The sequence below is a fragment of the Xiphias gladius genome, chromosome 14 (genome assembly GCF_016859285.1).
Source record: "Xiphias gladius isolate SHS-SW01 ecotype Sanya breed wild chromosome 14, ASM1685928v1, whole genome shotgun sequence".
In the NCBI taxonomy this organism is placed as follows: domain Eukaryota; kingdom Metazoa; phylum Chordata; class Actinopteri; order Istiophoriformes; family Xiphiidae; genus Xiphias; species Xiphias gladius.
In genome coordinates this window covers 25,543,094-25,563,728 of record NC_053413.1, presented here as the reverse complement: position 1 = coordinate 25,563,728, position 20,635 = coordinate 25,543,094, and the positions used below count along the sequence as shown (strand labels likewise).

Here is a 20,635-nt window from a genome sequence, read left to right as displayed (position 1 = left end):
TCTCGGGAATCGGTTCTGAGAAAGCAGCAAGGGAGGGAAAGAGACCACCTCAGACAATTTCCTCTAAAATAACCACTCACGCAAAACATGTTGGTGTGATTAAGACAGTCATGATTAGTGACAGTTACATCGACCATTAACCAACTACACCCTCATAGCTTACCAAAGCAGTCACAGTCTCAACAAGCGTAAAATGTCAAAATAGTGCTTTTTGCAAGGCACCAAATGGGTGTTTCTGTTATTCTGTCCACCCCGTCTTGTATGTTTCAAACTTAAAAAATTCTTAAACCATGTGGGAAAACAGTAAAGCGAGAACCCTTCACATTTTATATGTTCAGTTTGTTTCTTTCCCTGCTGCTCTGAATATTTACATTTTTACTCCCAGTTCTTTTAAGCCTGATCACGTGTCGATTTCATATGATTCCAACCTCTTGTTTTCCTGCACTAACTGTTGGTCTGGTTTGTGTCTAAAAGCCTAAAATGTAAGAGGGAGGAACGTAGGAATAAAAAGAGGAGCAACATACTTTGGTATGAGAATTGATGGTTATCGTACCATGTACATTTGCGTATTACCAGTTTAAAAAAAAAAAATGCAACCGAACGGAGAATGTCATCTGCACGTGCGCGTCTCCTTTCCTGCTCAGCTGCCTGTCAGACTAACACACATATGCAGTGGAGAAAATGGCAGAGAGAAGCGAATCCCCATCCCCGAAAAAGAGAGTGGTTCGGACTTTTGGACCCCACTGTATATTTATAAGTTATCGCCAATTAAGTTAAGAAAAAAAAATACACCGATCAACCAACAAACTGGCCCCAGGCATAAAACCTGCATCATCAGTGTCTGTTTTTGAGGCATTTGAAATCCGTGTGAGGTGGTTTCCTTCCTATACATCCACTTTTCCATTAAATCCGTCTTTGCACTGCAAACTCCTGACGGCCCTCCCTGCCGCTCTGTCATCCTTCGACATAGAAAAGACAACAGTAATGATGGTGAACTCCTGCATTCCTGTACCTGCCGTTGACACTCAGTGCCTCAGAAATGTCTTGGCCCTGCAGGTGGAAGCCAGGCCTTGGATACATTGTAGGCTCCGGGGAGGGGGAATATCTCCCCCTCATCCTTTGAATCTGTCCCACAGATGAGGCTTCTGAGTGGGCGCTGGCAGCCTAATGCCAGTTTACCCAATGGTCACTTTCCCGACTTGTTTTGAAGGCTACCAGCATGGCGAAGAGCCCAGGCTTCGGCAGCTTTTTTTGCTGTTGTTGTTGTTGTTTTCTTACGCCGAAGGCTGCTCTTTATTTACAATCTGAGCTCCATCTCTCAAGATCCTGAGAGGCACTGCCGGTGCTCAGTCTCCCTCCCTCCTCCGCCCCTTTCTGCTTAAAGTCATCTGGCATTTCTCCAAAGCTGAGCCATGTTCTCCCAGCAAGAGTTTACTATTGCTGTTAATATTATTGTAATTACCATTATTATTTCTATTCACAAGGCAGCAGAAAAAGGCGTAATTTTAACCTCCATCCAGATATCCCTACATTATAGCTACAGAAGCTTGTCAAATTTCAGGTGTTGCTGTCATTCTCCAAATTATCACTTCACCGGATTTTTTCCCCCGCCTGGATTGTAATTAAGAGCCTGGGGACAAGATGGCTTGTTCGCCAGGGATAACGTCTTGATGTGAAAGGCTCTCTTATCGTCGATTTACCCATCAGCCCACTCTGCCCTCGGGCTGTGTCGATACTGGGATGTGTGGTCTCTGCTGCCGTCCTGCCTCTGCCTCTGTCTGATGTGGCCATCGCGGTGAGGGGCAGGCTGCAGGCAGGAGGTGTGTTTGTAGAGGTGAAAACTGACAAAAGTCACTCTTAGTTCTTTAACTGCTCTTGCACATATTTACACAGGGTCAACGAAGGCAGGGCGGTCAACGAATTGTCTGACGTCCGGCCACTGACAGTAGCTTCTTCTCTCTTGTGTTTTGCACCTGTCTACTCCACAAATGTAGACTACTAGGGATTGGCCTTTCCCTCATTCAGGGTTTCTCCTGGCTCAAGATGAGGCAGAGGTGGTACCATCCTGATCATGTGCACGCACGTGTACGTGATGTACCGTGCCTTAAACTGGCTCAAGCAAACACTATTTTAGGAGTTCTAGTGAATCCCAAGAAATTTCCAACAGGACAATAATAACCCAAAACGATTTAGGAGATGTCACTTTGTGCATTTTTCGCAATTTCATGACATTTAACAGACTAACTTAAACAATTAATTTAAAAAATAATGAACAGATCAATCAGGAATGAAAAATAATCTTTTCTTTCAGCCCTACAAAGAAACCTTTGCTGCATTTGTGTCACATTTAAAAATTTACGGAGAATTTTTTTAATCTGCTCCAGTTGAATATTTTTCCAGCTGATATTTGGCTGAACGAGATTTTTTTTTAAGTCATTTTTTTAAGTTTTATTTTGTTAATGCTTTTGTAATTTTTCCAAAATTCTATTCAGATTATTTTACAGTGAGGACAGACAAACAATACCCCAATTTCCACAACAAACTTATTTTTTGAAAAAACAAACAAACATCTGAAATACAAACACTTTCATTATCCAGATCTCAGGAAGATTCGTTGTTTAAAACGTCTGTGGGGAAGATGAATAAAAAGTGATGTTAAAATCACGTCAATGTCGGCTTTGCGTTGATACACTCCTAATGACCTGACAGCCGAACACCCTCACCCTCACCTTGTCCTGTCTTGCACTCTGACTCTGATCCTCTCCATCAATGGTCCCTGCCACGTCCTGTGGTTGTGCTCTAGTCTCAGGCCTGACAAATTTACCACATCTGGTGAGGAATGTGAGTTTTTATTTTTTTTACTGCCTGTAGTAATCACATGATGTCAGAGTGAGATTGGGAAAGAAATTCAGACCCGGATTTACGGGGCGGGTGGGTGCTTGGGTCGGGTAGGTAAGGGTTCATTACCTTTTGTGATTGGCAAGTTAGCCCAGTCCCGGAACAACTATGCTCTCATGCTTGCCACAAAATGTCATTGACAGGGACCGTAAGAACTTAATGGATCTGGCCCACCGATGCGTTGGGATTTCGTCCGACACTCCCGATGGCGATTACGACTACGGATGATGTCTGCACCGTTTTACCTGCCTTCATGATTCTCCTCTTCGCCAACTCACCTTTTAAAGTAGGCTAATTGCTGATTCCAAGCGGCCTATGTGTTAAGCGAGTGCAACGCTTGTTAGAAAATAGTTTTCCACGGAGACACTCCTCAGAGTTCTGTTGAGAGCTGGAGGCGTCATGAAACTTGACGGAGGCGGCCGCCGCATAATTCTTTATGCAGGAAAAAACATGCTCATTGGCTAATCATGTCAAGCCAAGTGAAGTGAACATCAATACATCTTGAACATACACTGTGCATTTTGCTGAGCCTTTTCCTCAGTATCTGTGAGGTCAGGCCCCTCTCTCTCTGTGATTCTGCCGTAAAGATGCCTACACGCTCGACCAGGCGTCTGTCGCTTCAAATGAAAGTTCTTCCCAGCTGATGTGAACACAGCAGAGTTTTAATCTGTATCTGCTTTGTTTTCCTCTCAGGATGTAACTGAGTAATGTCAATGCAAAGTCAATTATTCATTCTTGTATCGGGGCTGGAAGTCGGATGCATGTAAAAGCAAGTGAAAAAGAAAAATGTGTGAATGTTGTGAGATAATTCAGCCCTGTCTCCTATAAATTACCTTTATATATTACGAATTTGTGTTCCCACTTCCGTTGTGGTGACAAACGTAATCACTGGCTGCATTTATGAAGAGGCAACATTGAATGAATGAAGCGCTTCGTTAATTGACGGCACAAGAGTGGCTGGGACGTGGTTTAGGTAAGTGGCAAATGTATAAAGCATACAAAATGTCACACCGGAGCCTGGGAGACTATCCTCCTGTAAAAACGACCCCATAGGCTGCTGGTGCCAGCAGCTTATTATGACCCATAGTTAGATTTTATTGTTAGGCGAACTCTAGTGGCTGTGGTAATTGATGATGGGAACAAACAAGGAAGTTAGGTAACGTAGTACTGAATATAGAGCAACAAAGTCCGCGTGAGGAGGAGGTGGGGGTGGATGGACGGGTCGACCAAACGCAGAACTGTCACACAGGAGACCTCAGTTTGCGTCCCATTTCAAAATGATAGTCAGCGTTGTTTCTTTTAGCCATGACTGTTCCACAACCTTCACTGTGTGTTTCTTATTGTAACCATGACGACAGAGGTCAAGTACGCCTGCCGCTGGTATGCCTCTATTGATAAAAAATACTTAAACAACATATCCTCATTACATTAAGAGATAACGTAACCCAGTCCTAATTATGTTTTGTTCATTCAGAGCCTTTGCTATAACACTTGAAATTTAGCTCAGGTGCCCCCCACAATTCTTCATCATCTTTCAGATGTTTCTACACTTTGACTGGAATCCACCTGTGATAAATTCAATTGATTGGACATGACTTGGAAAGGCACACACTTGTCTGTATAAGGTCTCATAGCTGACAATGCACATTAGAGCAAAAACCAAGCCGTGAGGTTGAAGGAACTGCCTGATGAGCTCAGAGACAGGATTATGTTGAGGCACAGATCTGGGGAAGGCTACAAAAAAAAATTCTTCTGTATTGAAGCTTCCCAAGAGGACAGTGACCTCCCTAATTCTTCAATGGAAGAAGTTTGGAACAACCAGGACTCTTCCTAGAGCTGGCTGCCTGGCCAAACTGAGCAACTGGGGGAGAAGGGCCTTGGTAAGAGAGGTGACCAAGAACCAGATGGTAACTCTGGCTGAGCTCCAGAAATCCTGTGTGGAGATGGGAGGAACTTGGCCGAGTGGCCAGATGGAAGCCTCTCCTCGGTGAAAGAGACATGAAAGCCCACTTGGAGTTTGCAAAATTGCACCTTAAGGACTCTCAGACTGTGAGAAACAAGATTCTCTGGTCTGATGAAACCAAGATTGAACTGTTTGGCCTCAATTCCAAGCATCATGTTTGGAGGAAACCAGACACCGCTCACCGGTTCAATACCACCCCAATGGTGGGGCCTGGTGGTGGCAGCATCATGCTGTGGGGGTGTTGTTCAGTCCCAGGGACAGGGAGAATGGTCAGGGTTGAGCGAAAGCTGAATGGAGCAAAGTACGGAGAAATTCTTAATGAGCCCTGGTACAGAGCACTCAGGACCTTAGACTGGGCTGAAGGTACACCTTTCCAAGAGGACACAATGACCCTCAGCACACAGCCAAAACAATGCAGAAGTGGTTTAGGGACAACTATGTGAATGTCTGTGAGTGGCCTAGCAAGAGCCCTGACCTGATCCTAATCGAACAAAGTGGAGAAGAAAACCAGTATAAACAGTAGAGCTTTTAACAGCTCCCCTATTCTTTTGTATTGGCTGCCTTGTGATGGGTCAGTTTGCTGCATGTTTTACCAATAGTTTCTACACAAAAACAATACTTTCTTGTCATGGTTTCCAGTTGATACGGATCCAGCAGAAGCAGTCACCACATAAACAAGATGAACAACCTCGAGCATCAACAGTCTTACAAATAGATTGTTGTACAGGATAAAGAGGCAGGCAAACGATTGAAAACTCAAGGTTTTCTCCTCTAGCGTTTGGACTCCTTGTCCTCTCTCCAGTGATAATGGTGGATATTTCCTCTAAGTGGAATTTCAGCAGAGTAGAAACCTGTGCGATTCCCCATAAGAGCCCCCAATGCCTGACTGCTGACCCGCCTGGCCTTGGCTGCCGTGCAACGCCAGAGGGGTGCATGGGAGTAAAAACGCGCACACAGAGACAGATGCGTGTACATTATGTGAGTATTTGAAAGATGAGATTGGCAGATGAAAAAGCCAGCTAGGGCATCAGTCCTCCACGAAAGAAATGACCAAAAAAAGCTTTTCCATGCTCTGAGCACAGCCAGATGTGTTGAAACACTTAAAATCTTAATCTCCTGAAATTTCACTGGCATGGTTTTTGTGCACCATGTTAGGTTACAAAACATTTTTAATGTTCTTTATAGTGTTCTTACTGTATTTTAGTGTTTCACCTTTTTAGCCAGTTCATCCAAAATAGTCATTACTATACTATACTACAGAATTAGTGCAAGATCTCTGACAAGATGAGCGTTAACAGTGAAAGTTGAGTTTGGTTCAATTTCCGGATGCCAGACACTGTGTGTTGGCTCAGTTTCTAAGGTTCGAAAACATTTGCAAGGCGATCTGCCTGCCATTTGTCACTCCAGGATTTCCTGATCTGATGGTCACATAAAACCCTTCCCCAACTGGTGATCTGAATGCAGCTCAGCAGATCAAAATCATGCAACGTCCAGGTGTGATGTGTTCACACAGTTAACTGAAGATCCAACCACCCAAATCGCTAGAGCTGGCTTAGGCAACAAAGTTGATAATCTTCATAGTGAGGCTGTGCACACTGAAATCAAGGTTAAGGTTACTTTTATTGTCTCCCATAGGAGGAAATGGCCTCAGATTAATTTGCTGCACAAAAACTAAACGTCACAGTAAAATTCATTGAATAAGAGCACACATTAGCCTGAGATAAAGTAACCCAAAAATTAATCACAAAACCATTCACTGTTGAAAAATAAGAAAATTTTATAAATTTGAACTATGGAGTCTCCTGGAAGTACAGAAACCCAAAAATTGTCATTTAGGTTGGACAATAGCAAATTCATTAAATTCTTATTGACAGAACTCACGGACAGCAAGCAAGATGAAGTTCTTCTGTCAGATTCGAGAGATGTAAATGTGACAGCCTGCATTTTGGGGAGAGGAGACACTCCCTTCATGTTTTACCATGTGAGCATTTCCCGTACCCACTTTGTGATATGCCATCGCACTGTCTGAACCATCCGGTGCTGCAGTACCTGTTGATGAGACAGCGAAGGAAAGCAGGCGGCTGCCCAACCAGCACTGCCTCCATCGGCTGCCCCCCCTCTCACTCTGTAACGTGCTCTCTCACCCAGTCAGCCGAGAGGATGAGTCACATGTACTGTAAAGGTCATCCATCAGAGGGAGAGAGAGAAAGAGAGAGAGAGAAAGATAGAGAAAGATAAAGAGAGGGAGAGAGAGAGAGAAAGAAAGAGAGAGGGAGAGAGGAATGGAGGGAGAGTGATGGAGGAGGACGGCATTAAGTGTTAGCTTTCCATGTCAATTTTTCTGTCAGGAGCAGTAAGTGGGGCCTCTTTTTCTTCTCCGGCTGCTTTTCTTCTCGCTCTTACTCAGCAATATCACCCCTGACAGCAGGATGTCCACTGAGGTGTTAACATTTAGGGTTTAATTCAATACGCTGTAGCATAATGCCTTTGACATTTTTATATTCAAGGCAGTAAGAGAGTTTTCAACAGGCCGTAATGTACAACTGACAATAAAAAAATGGTGTAAAGCATAGTAAATAACATGATCATAGTAGCATGTATCATTATATAACATGGCAATTTATGCAAAATAATGAAATACTGTCTTCATCACTCTCTGTGGCAGTCTGCTCACACATTTCATATTGACATTTTACATAGAAACTGTATCCTGCTACATTTCCTGATGGATATCAAAAGTTTTATTACTTCCTAAACCTACTACTTAGTTTGTAGTCTTTTGTCACTCTATGGGCAAAGTAAGGGTTACAGAGATACTCCATGTTAAATCTTTTTGAATCAAATCAAAAAGCTGTGAAATGTGTTGCAAACACTGCTTTGTTTTCAGGCCTAAACTCTGGATCAAATTTACCTTTTGGTGCGGTTCATTTGGGCTGGTGTGAAGGCAGTCAGTCTAACTCCGGTGTGGATCACACAACTGGGACTGAGACCACCTAAAAAAAAGGTCTGGTTTAAGCGAGTGGACCAACAACAACAATAAGTGGTAGTAGATTTGTGATTTTAGCACAATTTCAAAAGCTAAACTTCTGTTCACTCCATCCGCTGAGCATATAAAACTGTGCCGTGCTGTTTTTGTATCCTACTCCTTATACTTTGGCAGTTCATTAAGTCCACTAAAAAGTGAGTTACATAGCCCCGCGGCACAATACACTTCCGTACAAGATGCATCCTTCTCATTCTGTATCAACCTGTTTGTCATTACTCATACAATATACACATTAGACATATTAATGTGCTCTATAACCTGCCGTCATTGACCAAAATAAGGTTTCCCCGCTTGGCTCCATGATGTTACAGAATGGCAGCCAACTGTTGTGTTGTGTCTTTGTTTGACTGTCAGTCTGTTTAGTTCTCTTTTTTTTTGTTGTAAAAAAAAAAAGTACAAGTGTCACAGTTTTTTCCATTGGTCCTGACCAAATTAACAAACTAGAGTTGTCAAAGCATCCTAAGTTTCATTCTCTTTTGTTTGATTCTTGATGACATTGGACCATTTTTGTTAAACTATAACAAAAATACCCCATAGCTGTTTTCATTTGCGGTTCGAGCTGCCCATGGTCACTTTTGACCAACTATATTTTGGATATGGCATACTTAGCCAGATGGATGAGAAAAGATGACTGAAAAACATATGACTTGACTTATTTGAATTCTGAATATGATTGATTCCAATGCTGACACTTCTTGTCAGCTTCAGGCAGACTACCGCTTCTGCTTTTCCTTGCATTTACGATAAATCGTCTGAGTAGTTGCTGCTAAAATCTTGAATCCTTTAAGGGTTTGAGTTCAACCAGAGTAACCCATGTCATGTCATATTCTTAGATATTCAGGGCAGCATGATAGCCACCAAAAGCACAAGTGAAGACACAGTAATTGCTGTGTCTTCACTTGTGCTTTACTTTTCATTATGTTAGCCAGATTAACTGCTATTTAGGGTCCAAAGCTTAGAAACAGTTCTATAAACGGATCCCAGCAGTGCTTCTTTCTAGTCTTTCTTAATCAAAGTAAGACATTTAAAACTCATTTTTGTCGTCTGCAGTCAATATCTTACCTGATCTGACTTGTCACAGTAAACTCCTGCCTGTGTAGCACTAAAGCAAACACTAAGCATTATGTACAGAAACTATCCAGTGCATTTCGGCCGGTCTGTCAGGGAGTTCCTCCTGTGTTTGAATATGGAGAGCTGTTACCTACCCCCCACCCCCTCAGCCCCCTTTTTCCTCGGCTGGGTGAAGCTTGGTTCGGCTGAGGGAGGTTTGATAGATGGCAACCCTGGTTTTGGCAGCCTTATCTCCGGCCCCGCCAAGCGATTGTCATCTGCCACTTATCAGCCATATAACCCCCCCCCCCAACACTCGGTGTTGGAGGGAGGGTGGAGTGGGTAGAAAGAGGATAAGAAAGGGGTGGCAAGAAGATAGAAGGAGATAGACGTGATCAAAAAGCAAAGTGAGTGTGGAGAGAAATGGGATTGGATGGAGGAGGGAGGGAAGAAAAAGAAGAAGAGAGGGGAGGGGAGAGATTTGAGGAACTGAGAAGAAATTGACTGAAAAAGTTCTGTAACACCTCCTGTGTAGACAAGACATTAGAGAAAGATCATGATCATGGTAAAAATAACCCAATGCTGACACGTTGGAGGAGTCAAGGTTGGGTTATGTTATAGAAGAAGTAGTTGAAAAAATGCTTATAACTGAGTCCTCTAACCTGAACGAGTATATTGGTTGTTTGTCCCTACCCTCACGGCTCACAGGAGCATCTCCTGAAATAGCGCCCCTATGGCAGCAGTTGTAGCAGAGCTTTGTCATCATAGTAACAATAAGAATCATGCGGTTAAGCTTATGGAAAGGTGATGGTGTGATTAGGTTTAGGCACAAGAACAACTTGGTTTGGTTTAGGGAAAGGTCATGGTTTTATTTGGGTTAAAATAAGCGGCTCGTTAGGGTTGGAGGACCTTCGTCCTGTTTGTGGTTGTGGCTATTTTTAAAAGAAACAGTGATGAGTATTGGTTGAAACGAACTACGGCCCCAATGTCAAAATCCTGTGTATTGTCGACCCGTCCATTCCGCTAACCTCCTACCAACGCAGACTTTGTCTCTCTTTATACAGTGTAACCTGACTTCCTCTTTTGCTCCCGTCATGGGTACTATGGCCACTGGAGGTCGCCTGACATATAAAATGTAACTATGGGCCATAATAAGCTGCTGCATAGATGACGTATAGGGTTTTTTTTTAGGGCATGAACGTCTTACATTTTCAGAGAGTCTCTCCTGGAATTCTTCCATAGTGTAGCACCCAGTTGTTCAAGTGAAAAGTGACAGAAATAGTTTTGTAAAGAATGAAAACAGAGAGCTAGAGATCAAAAATATAAAAAACCCTGGCTCCTTTTTCAGCTCCACACACCTGACCAATCACAGCATGAAGTCAGTGTGAATCAGATTGTCAGATTGTCCGTTTCGGAAAGTTACAGAAATGGTCGGACACAGGAAGGAGGGCGGGAAGAGACAGATTGATGATGAGACGAAGCGAGGAGAACTGAGTGGAGAAAAGTAGTGACTCGGGAGGGAGGGAAGGAGAAAAGGGGACAGATTAAAAGATGGAGAAGAGAGGGAAGTGGAGGAGGGAGGACATAGTGGTATAGGAAAAAGCAGAGACGGGAGGCAAAATTTGCACAAATCCAGTTTGTCATCACATTTTTGGAGCCAGAACGAGGTTTTATTTCATTTTTTCCCCCACATACTGGAGGTCAGTTCAATTTATGGAGTATTTGGTTTTATGACTCCAGACTCAATTTCTCAAAGGTCACCTCTGCTTGGGGAATATTAGTTTTTATGACAATTCCCTCCCAGAAAGAAAACCTCTTTTACGCACTTCCAAACTGCTCCAGTGGAAAAGTGGCTGCATAATGTGTACATGTGGAAGAAACAAAAAACCTCCTAGTAGAAACAGAGGTTGATAAAAATGTAGCTGATTTATATGGGTTTATACTTCGTAGTTTTAGAGGTGATCTGCTAATGAACGATTGTTACTGGAATAGGGCTTCCTCTCTCGGTGCAGCGAGGCATGGATTGATGCAAGGTCATTAATTGTTGTGGGTGGTTGAGATATGTGTTCCCGCCGGGGTCCCCAGTGTCATATCAGCTTAATGAATTGTTTATGTAAACTAATAGACGCGTTTAATACCTGCCTTTTAAAATGTGAATGAATCAAACGGAGCAGAAGCGAAGAGCTAAATGTCATCAATTAATGCAGTGAACAGTGTTCAACACAACAAGGCAAACAAACACATTACGGTTGTTGTGTAATTGTAATTGGATAATGCCTGATTTCAACCCAACATCCCCCATCAAAGGTTTGGACTCGATAACCCTGATGTTAACTATTTGGCAATAAAGAAGTGACGTCATGCTATTGTTGGATGAAAATTCAGATGTACTTTTGTGAAATGTTGGTTAAATAGCCCCAGAAAACACCCCTAAAATGTTTACTTTTATTGTTACATTTAAGTTTGAAGGAAAAATCTTTGAGGAAAGTTTGAAAGTGGATCACTGGAGCAGATTATTTAGTAATCTGGCAGTTAGAGTCAGATGCTTCAAGGTATTTTAGTGTCCCACTAATCAATTTTTTTTTATTCCGGCATTGAACCAAAAGGTATCAGTCATAGTTGCAAACCTACAGAGAATCAACACCTAACTGTGCAAGTCTACTCAGCCCTTTTGGCCTTTTCTGTCTCACATTTACTGGATGGTTCAGTCTCACCGCTCTCATCGACAGTGTTTCTAGCAGCAGCAGCAGCAGGCGGCGGAAAAGCTCTGATAAACCCACTGCACACCACCTGCCCAGTACCGAAGAGCAGAGAGACGACGTTAGCAACTAGCTGGTGAAACGCTAAGTGTTCCACTTAGCGACTGAAAAGCCAGATATTTTAGTCAGCTTTTTCTCAGCTTTATGTTTTTTTCCAAGTTGTTTCCGACTTCTGACTTAACAGAGCTCACTTCCTTTAGCACGTTGATATAGGATCAACTCCTTTACCCCTAGTTCGAAGTAAGAACGTTTTTTGTCATATTCTCTCTTTCCGGTTTCCTATCCTCTCCATCTCTTTCCTTTTGTTTCTTCTTTCGGCCCTCCTCCCTCTCTTTTTATCCCCTTCCTCTTTTCTTGTCTCCTTGTCTTTCATATCTCCTCTTTCTCTATCTCCTTCCACCAACTCCTCTTCTCTCTCTCTTTCTTCTTTCTCTCTACATCATCATTCTTTCTCCCTCACCTCCTCATAGTCCTCGCCCCCCCCCCACCCTTTCTTTTTCTGTTTCTTTCACTCCTCCTCCAACCTATCATATTGTCTCCTCCATCTATCACCCTCTCTCCTCCTCTTTTCTCTTAGTCTTCACATCTCTCTCTTGCTGTCTCTCTCCTCCCTTAATGATCTCTCGTCCCCCAGGTGGCCCTTGATGCCATTTCGGCCCCCTGCTTTTGAATTTAATTACTCATGGCATTGTCTTCATGGAGCCCCCCCCCACCCACATTTACACACATTAAGACACACATACACACCACCCAAGCCATTGCTGCTGGTTCATAGTGCATCCTAGATTACTGCAGGCAATAACACCCAGGGGCGGGGGCAGGGGTGAGGAGGATCAACAAGGAACAGATTGAAGGCTGAAAAGTTGATATCAGAAATCAAATTAATGCAAGTGAGGGTGAAACCATATCTAATTAAGAGGCTTTTGAAAAAACGACAGGCAAATCTCTTTTGACACGAATATTCATGACTCGTGACGTCGATTATAAGATGAGTTCATTTACCAAGTGTTAGAAATGTCTGAATGTTATGGGGTGAAAATCAGCTCCATGTTCGTCACTTATTGCCTAAAATGATGCGCTGGGTTAGACAAAAAAAATGGAAATGAATAAGACTTTAACTTAGAGGTAAGAAAATCAGCACAGATCTACGGCAGTGAGGCACTTTAGGTTTGGAGTATTTGAAGAATTTCTCAGCTCTATGTATGTCATTAATATCCTGTTTGTTAGTGTAGATGCAATTTTCTTTACTGGGTGATCACTGACATTTGTCCTACTTTATTTTTCTTATATTTATCTTTATACATATAAATATATATGTACAAAATATGTATATATATAAATATATATTATATAATATATATATATTTGTGTGTATGGAAATTTATATCTATGGATATATGTATCATTTTTCTTAGACGTTGTCACATATTTTTAAGTGTATTTCAAATGATTCACATCTCATTGAGGGACAAAACTCCTGCTTTATTACCTGCTGAAACAAATTGCTAATCTTCACTCTTCATCAGTTCTCATGGTTTTATGATCTGCAATAATTTTTTTCATTAAGCTTTTTTATTTAGCTGCAATATTTTTTTTTTTTTTTTTGTGTGTGATGCAACATTTTTTTTTTTTTTGTTGGTTCATGTTATCTGCAAGACATTCAAGTGACGGTTTGGTGTTCTGGACCAGGACTTGCAGGGACACAGAGAAAAAACAGCCGGCGATATATTTTAATTTGCCTAGGGATCGTCGCTCTCATGATCAACAAATGTGATTACATCCCTTTACTGTTTCACCGAAGTGATGGTGCTACGCTGCTCTTGCTGCCTTTGTTTTTTGAAGGATGGCTGTTGTTTTCTTCTCATTATACGACTCCTGAAATGTACCCGGGAGGGTGAGTAAGAGGTATGGACGTTGGCTGGGTGGGGGGTGGTTAGTAGTTGAAATAACCACCCCTCGGTGCTGCAAAAGCATCTATTCTGTTGGTCCGGGACACAAGGAGCCAGCCAGGGCCTTTCCCTTTTGTCAACAGTGAAAAATGAAGCATTTCTGAATCCCCGGCACTCGCTGTGTTTCCCTCTAGGCGCCTCAGATACATTGAGTTAACATAAAACAAAATTCAGGACAGGGGGAACCCGGGTGACAAATGAAGCGCCTCCGTATGTTTTGGAGGGAAAATAAAGGGGCCCCTTTTGTAGAAATGAGATTTGGTGCTCGTTACTTCCTTCAGGCCCAATTTTTCCCCGCAGTTCATATGTATCTGAGAGGTACAATGGAAGATGGAATATTCTCGAAATGGAAAAAAATAGAATAATCGGAGTATAGATCATTTCCCTTCAGCTCGCTCTTAGTCTGCGGTCCATCGCTGCTTCATTCCCATTTTGTCACATTACGGCTTATTTTCACACTGCGCTGCCAGTCAGGCTAAAAGAAAAGTCGCCAGCCTGTCTGATCACGACACCCAGCCCATTGCAGCTTCTTAAAAATGGATCCAATTTGGGTTTTGGAAAGAAAGCTCACTGGGGTACAAATGAGGCACCTCGGCTCGCCTGCTCACGAGCAGTGCTCTCATCTGACTTTGACTCATTTGTAGTCTCCAGGAGAGGAGAGAAATGGATGGTCCGGATAGCTCTTGGCTACATATCGGAGAGGCCGCAGTGCCACGGTGTTGGGAGGTCCAAAGACTTGTCGGCTAATTAGAGGCAGCTCACTGCCTGTGATGTAGTCACGCTCGCTGGCCGCGTGGCAAATCACTCCGGGGAACCAGACGGGCGCCCGTGTTGCCACAGAGTTTTCTCATTCCCTCCCAACGAAAATCATGTTGAGCACTTTCATGTTTGTTTGTGCTCCAGTATATCAGGCTTTTTACTCTGATTCTGTATCAGGAATTAAATGTGTGTTTGTGTATGTAGGTGGTTCAGTGTGTATGTATGTCGGGTTGTGTGTGGGTGGGTGGGTGTGTGAGCCTTTCAATTAGGCTTTCCCGCAGATGCAACTCAAATAGGTTTTGCCTCACCAATTACCAAAGGCACTTTTAGGCAATAAAGTCTTTAGTTGTTTCACTGAGTCTGGTCCCAAAGTTGCGTTCTGTTTACCATCTCTGCCTGTGTTTCTTTTGAACTTAATTAATCCTTAATGGGAAATCAGTGCCCTGACACCACTACAACTTTCGAGTAAGTTACAGTAGCCACAGTTTGAAAGAAATGGCACCAAAAAAAGGATTGGCAGCATCTGACTGAAACAAATTAAACCGTTTTTATCTGTAAAATGAAAGTAAGTTAAAGCTGCAATAATATATTATTTACTTTGAGATCACAGAGCTTACGGCTCCAGATGATGTAAAACAAACTGCTGAACAAACCACTTCCCACCCCTTCCTCCTTATCTCGCTAAAATGAAGCTCTTCAGATCAAGATGAGATATCTGGCAAAAAAACAAACAGGTTTCCCGTTTTTGGCAGCATGACATCAGCTTAAAACTATGTTCTTCACATTTAAAAAAAATGATTGTCCTTGGGGTTGTTTGCCTTGTGAGGCACATTACACTGGTGGAATGTGATCTAGCTACGTTTTGGCTAGTGGCAAGTTTTTCAGGTACAGTTAATTATAGTGGTTTTTTTGTAACAGTAATTACTGTCTCACCAGAAAATCTCCGTCTGAAACCCCATTTACAGCGAAATGACTGCTCTGTAGAGACCATGCTTAGGTTGACGTCACACCAGCATGTGTAACACTAGTGTTTTGGAAGGAAATCTCTTGATTTCAGTGGAATCAGTGGATTCACTAGCAGGGGCAAGGTAAATCCACTAAACTAGCCACAACTACTGGTACAACAGCCATTGAACAACCAGCAAGTAGTCAATACATAACCCAGTGGCCACCCGTTTCACTATGTGACGTTCTGGTATGCCCGGACACAAAGCCAAACCTTACACAGCTCTGGATCGTGGTGGATACGATGAGATGTCCCTTCTCTGTGCGCCAGTGAAGAGTCACTTTCTTGTAATTTCTGAGCAGTGTAAGAGGCACAGTTTGTTTTATTCAACATTAATTCAGACAGATGTAAGTAATAAGAGTTGTAGTAATTTAGCAACGTGGCAGTAACATCGAATAACCAGGAGTAAGTGTAGCTTAAAAGAGCCTTTAAAAAAAAATGCAAGAAGTCATGTTACTGCAAGAAAGAATAAATCAATGAATGCAGTTTCCAAACAAAAACAAACAGTTAAATCACATACAGCTGCTGAACTGCTCTCTGTGGGCTGAACCATTCCGAACCTAACCTTTGACAAGTGACTGAAAACACCTGAGGTGGCAGTGTGCTGGGCAGGCGTCTCCATCGGACACGTATAACACTGAACCTGAAGTCTATTCAGATGCTCCTCAGTGAACATATGAAGAGGCGACGCTGACAAACCAATTCTGCCAGCTCAGCCTCTATTTCTCAACGAAGGAAGCTGAGCCTGCAGTGGCTACCCGCTGACAGCACTATTAAGACATGTCAGCCCACTTAGCTATCGCAGGCAAGGTGTTCATACGTCTCTGTCTGGGGCCTGGACACCGACCAGTCAACCCCCACAGTAACTCTTCACTGTGTTTTTATCACAGTGTAAGTAAGCCAGATGAATGAATACCTACATCGCATAACCAAATTGAAAGGTAACACACAATAACCAGGACATGCACACACTTGATATCGGTAACTTAAGTGCGGCTATTTTGTAGGTATTACAGAGATTGAAGCACAAACAGACTCTTTCTTTCCCCATTGGTGAATGATGTGGTTTACTACGTTGCAGAGAGCTACTCATTTAAACAATGGTGTTTAAGGTCAAGGTCTGTGGTTACACAACACATGGCATAAATTGACAGAGTGAAAGACTAATTACAAAAGCTGTTGGTGAATGTGGAGGACTATGGTAGAGTCAAGGCTTGCTATTTGCATATCCTTCATCTGTCTGGTGTGTCAACAAAGAAGACTCACTCCCCGTCTCCACGCTGGTGTATTCAGATGCAAAGCAAAGTGAATGTAATTATGTATCCTTTGTTTTTTTAAATTTCATAACATTTTGTTCTGGCTTTAATATGTGCTCCACCATGAATTTCAATTGTAGCCTTGCATTTGTCTCCCTTTAAGGTGATGGAAAAAGAGAGCTCTATGCAGGGTTTAATTCTATTTGTGTGGAAATTTGTTGTAATATTTGCCTGGCGGCAGGTCAGGTTAAAAATTCATATTTCATAAAGTGAAGATATGCAACAGTAATAGCTCATTTGGTCCTGGAACGGCAGCATTTATTGTCGAGCCCTGTGGAGGTGTTGTTGGCCTAATTTAGCAAACGTTTGTGCCTGGGAAGAGTTTACATTATAACCTCAATGACATCAGCACCTCCACCACCTGTCTGCTCAAATTCAAATTTCAGTGTAGGCTAGGTACTTCAATTCAAAGGAAAGTTACAATGAGGTGGATTTAAAAAATACTGGAACGGGGAAAAAAATAGCAGAAGTTCACCAATAGATGAAAGTATGAGAGAGAATTTCTTCCTCACTGAACTGTCACCAAAGCTTCATAGAAGAGTTGAAATCCCACTCAGCCAATTTGTCTATTTACCAACTGTACAATATGATTTGGACTGTTTTTGGGGCAGCACGGTGGTGCAGTAGTTAGAACAGTTTCCTCACAGTGAGAAGGTTCAAACCCCGGATCGAACCCAAAACCTTCTCACGACAAGGACCTGTACAGGGTGTTCCCCGCCGCTCGCCAAATGTCAGTTGGGATTGGTTGATTATTTTTGTCTGCGGTAGTGATAACCTCAAAGATCTTCTAAAATCCAAACTTCAGCGTACACACTTACTCTTGCTTAACAGATAGTTGTAGTGTAATATCCACATCGTTAGCACTAAACACAAACCAAAGGATTAGGCTGAAGAGAATGTCATTAGGTTTGCAGGATTCTGGTCACACAACTAAAGTATTTGACAAATTTAAATTTTGACTTGAGGGTATTGGATGAAAAGGTAAGGGATCACCATAGTTATTATAATTAATCCATTCAAATTTCATGGCAGTGCGGTCAACAGTTGTCAAGACATTTCAATGGAAAATTGCAAACTTTGACCTGCTGGGGGGTTCAACTTTCCTCTCGATGACAGAAGTCCCCGTGCCTACCTGCCATCCAGAACCATGAATGTTTTGCGGATCTCGTGCCCACAATCAGTAGGATGAAGACACATCAGCACTGGGTACTTCGGACTTCCATAATTTGAAACTGTTTTCTCTTGCTGCCTCTTGGATCCTCCAGAGTGCTACGCTGTTACTGTACAGTGAAGAAAGAAATGTGTTGATGAATCTAATTCTTTTTTTGTGATTTTGTTCTGTAAATTTTAAGAATTAAAAAAAAAAAAGAAATTCTTGAAGGACATAAAAAACACAGTAATGATAATCTCATTTTACAACTCTAATATGAAAAAATTGCAAAATTGCTGAGACAGTTCTTAACCCAATGACGGTTGAAAATTTTGGATTCAGGTTGTTTTTCAGTCATCTGTATGTTTAACTGGTTAAAACAAACTGCATTTCCGTGGCATCTGGATGAATCAGGTTCCGGTTCTGCTGTATAGACGCTGTGTGTTTAAAGCCAAGGAGGAAGGAGGAAGCATTGATTTTCTGTGGATCAGTCGAGCGCAGAGTTTAAATGCTGGTTTGGTGGAATTTGTGCCATTGATTAATGGTAGCTACTGTACACACACGGTTGGATACTGCACATTATTGTGAACACCAGGAATTCATCAAATTTTAAAGTTATCCACTTTAAACTGCATGATGCTGGATGTTGAAGAGTACTGTAATGTAGATTACTCTTGTGCTGAAAAGTTATTGCTGCTTCTTCAGCTTGTCAAATAATTTTTATTTGATTGTCTGTTTTTATCTTCATATACCAGGGTGAGTTTTCTGTGTCTGTTTCTATAGGTGCAGGCTGAGGAACTATCCTGTATTACTTCGTGTAGAATCCTAAACAAAATCTATGTGTGACATTTTTCAGTTCATTGATGATTGTTGTTTTCTCTGCGTTGTTTTCTTACTGCAGTTCAGCAGAAAGTGGCTTTGGAGAAGGAAGCCAAGCTCAGCATCCTGGAGGCCGGAGTCGCCGATGTGAGTACAATTTAAATCAAAGATTCAGGTGATCACAAAATATGTCACGAGTCTGCACCCCCGATATTTATAAAAATAAAATGAGAATCACCTGTAACTACATCGCCAAAAAACACGTTGAGGAAAAAGTGTGACACCTGAACATTGCACCCAAATATAAATATTGACCGTGTCATTCCAAAACCATGGGCATTAATCTGTTGTTATAACAGCCTCCAATCCTCTGGGAAGGCTTTCCACAAGATTTTGGAACCCGGCTGCAGGGATTTGCCTCCATTCAGCCACAATAGCATTAGTGAGGTCCAACACTGATGTTGGCTGATGAGGCCTGGCACCCAAAGGTGGTGGATGGGGTTGAGCTCAGGGCTCTGTGCAGGCAAGTCAGGTTCTACACCAAACTGGTAAAAGCATTTCGTTATGGAGCTGACAAGCACCTTCCTTTTGGTTGCTACAAATTTGGAAGAACTCCGTTGGCTAAAATACCATTTGTGTGCTGTATCGTGAAGATTTCCCTTCATTGCAATCAAGGGCCCTAGACCGAGAAATAGCCACAGACCAAAAGTATCCAATAGTATGTGGACAGCTGTGTCCAAGTATGAAAATCTTATCCACGCTGTTATCTTGCATCTTGCATTTCTCACTATTTTGTGTTTGGTGGAAAATCTTATTCAGAGTAGCTGAGTCTTTACATTTGGAAAGACACGCAAATTTGTTGACGTACTGAAGAATCAAATACCATTAAACTTCCTTTTCTTTCTTTCTTTCCTTTTCTTTTTCCGTTCTTTTTCTCAGCGTTTATCTCTTACTGTATGTGTAAATCAATAAACAACAAAGCAACACATAAAATAAGTAAGCAGCATCTCAACAAATCTAACATCTAACATTCTTAACGTATGGCACCTGCTACATCCCTGCCACCTCTCTAAATCCCTGTCCCCCTTGGTTTTCATCTCTCGGCATTGCTATTCTCCACCATCTCTGTGGTAAATAGGCTGCTGAGCGTCTGCACTCACCTATTGATTCAAGAGTTAGTCTGTACCGATGACAGCATGCCATTCACCATGCTTATCAAAATGGCAGCAGCGAGGTCTGAGAGAGGAACGGTTGGAAAAGGGCGGAGGAGGGAAGTAAGGAGACTGAGGGAGACACGAGTTGGGAGGGTGGCAGAAGGGAAGGGTGAAATGGAGGGTCTATCGAGGGGATCGATACCTAGCTGCAAACAGGAGCCAAAGGTGGCCAATCGAACCTTTGATGTAGGAGAGAGACAGGGAGAGAAGCAGAGAAAATCCCTCCATCACAGGCTTCCAGATAGAGGAAAAGCTAAAACCAGTCTGCGAGTCTCGACCTGCTACAAAACATCCATCATCACCCATACGGTGTTTATTATAGTTTTATCATACACTGTAAAATAAGAATATTAGCATACTACATCACTGCTGACAGGTTAAAATTACAAAAAAGAAAAGTTAGTTTCTCGAGAGTGAGGGGAGACGATTTGTTTTCTCGCACATGTCCAAACTCGACTCAGTAAGGAAATTTTCAACAGGCCTGCAGGTTTGAGTGGTGGTTTTATTTGGCAGGCGGACAAATGAATTCTCATTTTCTCATTGATGCCTGTGTCTATCTGAAACGAAGATAACCTGAAAATTTATTGATCCCTGTGGGGAAATTAAGCTGTTGTAGCAAGAAAAGTAATGGGCAAAAATAGCATGCCATAAAACCAATAACGGCAAAACAGTCGAACAGTAAAAAGGAACATAAATTATTGTGGGC

The 20,635-nt window shown here is 42.2% G+C and overlaps 1 protein-coding gene across 1 annotated transcript in view; it reads left to right on the top strand.

Moving 5' to 3' along the window:
• The window catches only part of LOC120799458 (receptor-type tyrosine-protein phosphatase N2-like), a 218,019-nt gene that overhangs the window by 101,125 nt on the left and 96,259 nt on the right, over nt 1-20,635 (top strand). The window contains exon 11 of the mRNA XM_040144688.1: nt 18,798-18,862. Within this exon, the coding sequence (XP_040000622.1) occupies nt 18,798-18,862 (65 nt within the window). The remainder of the gene's footprint in view (nt 1-18,797; nt 18,863-20,635) is intronic.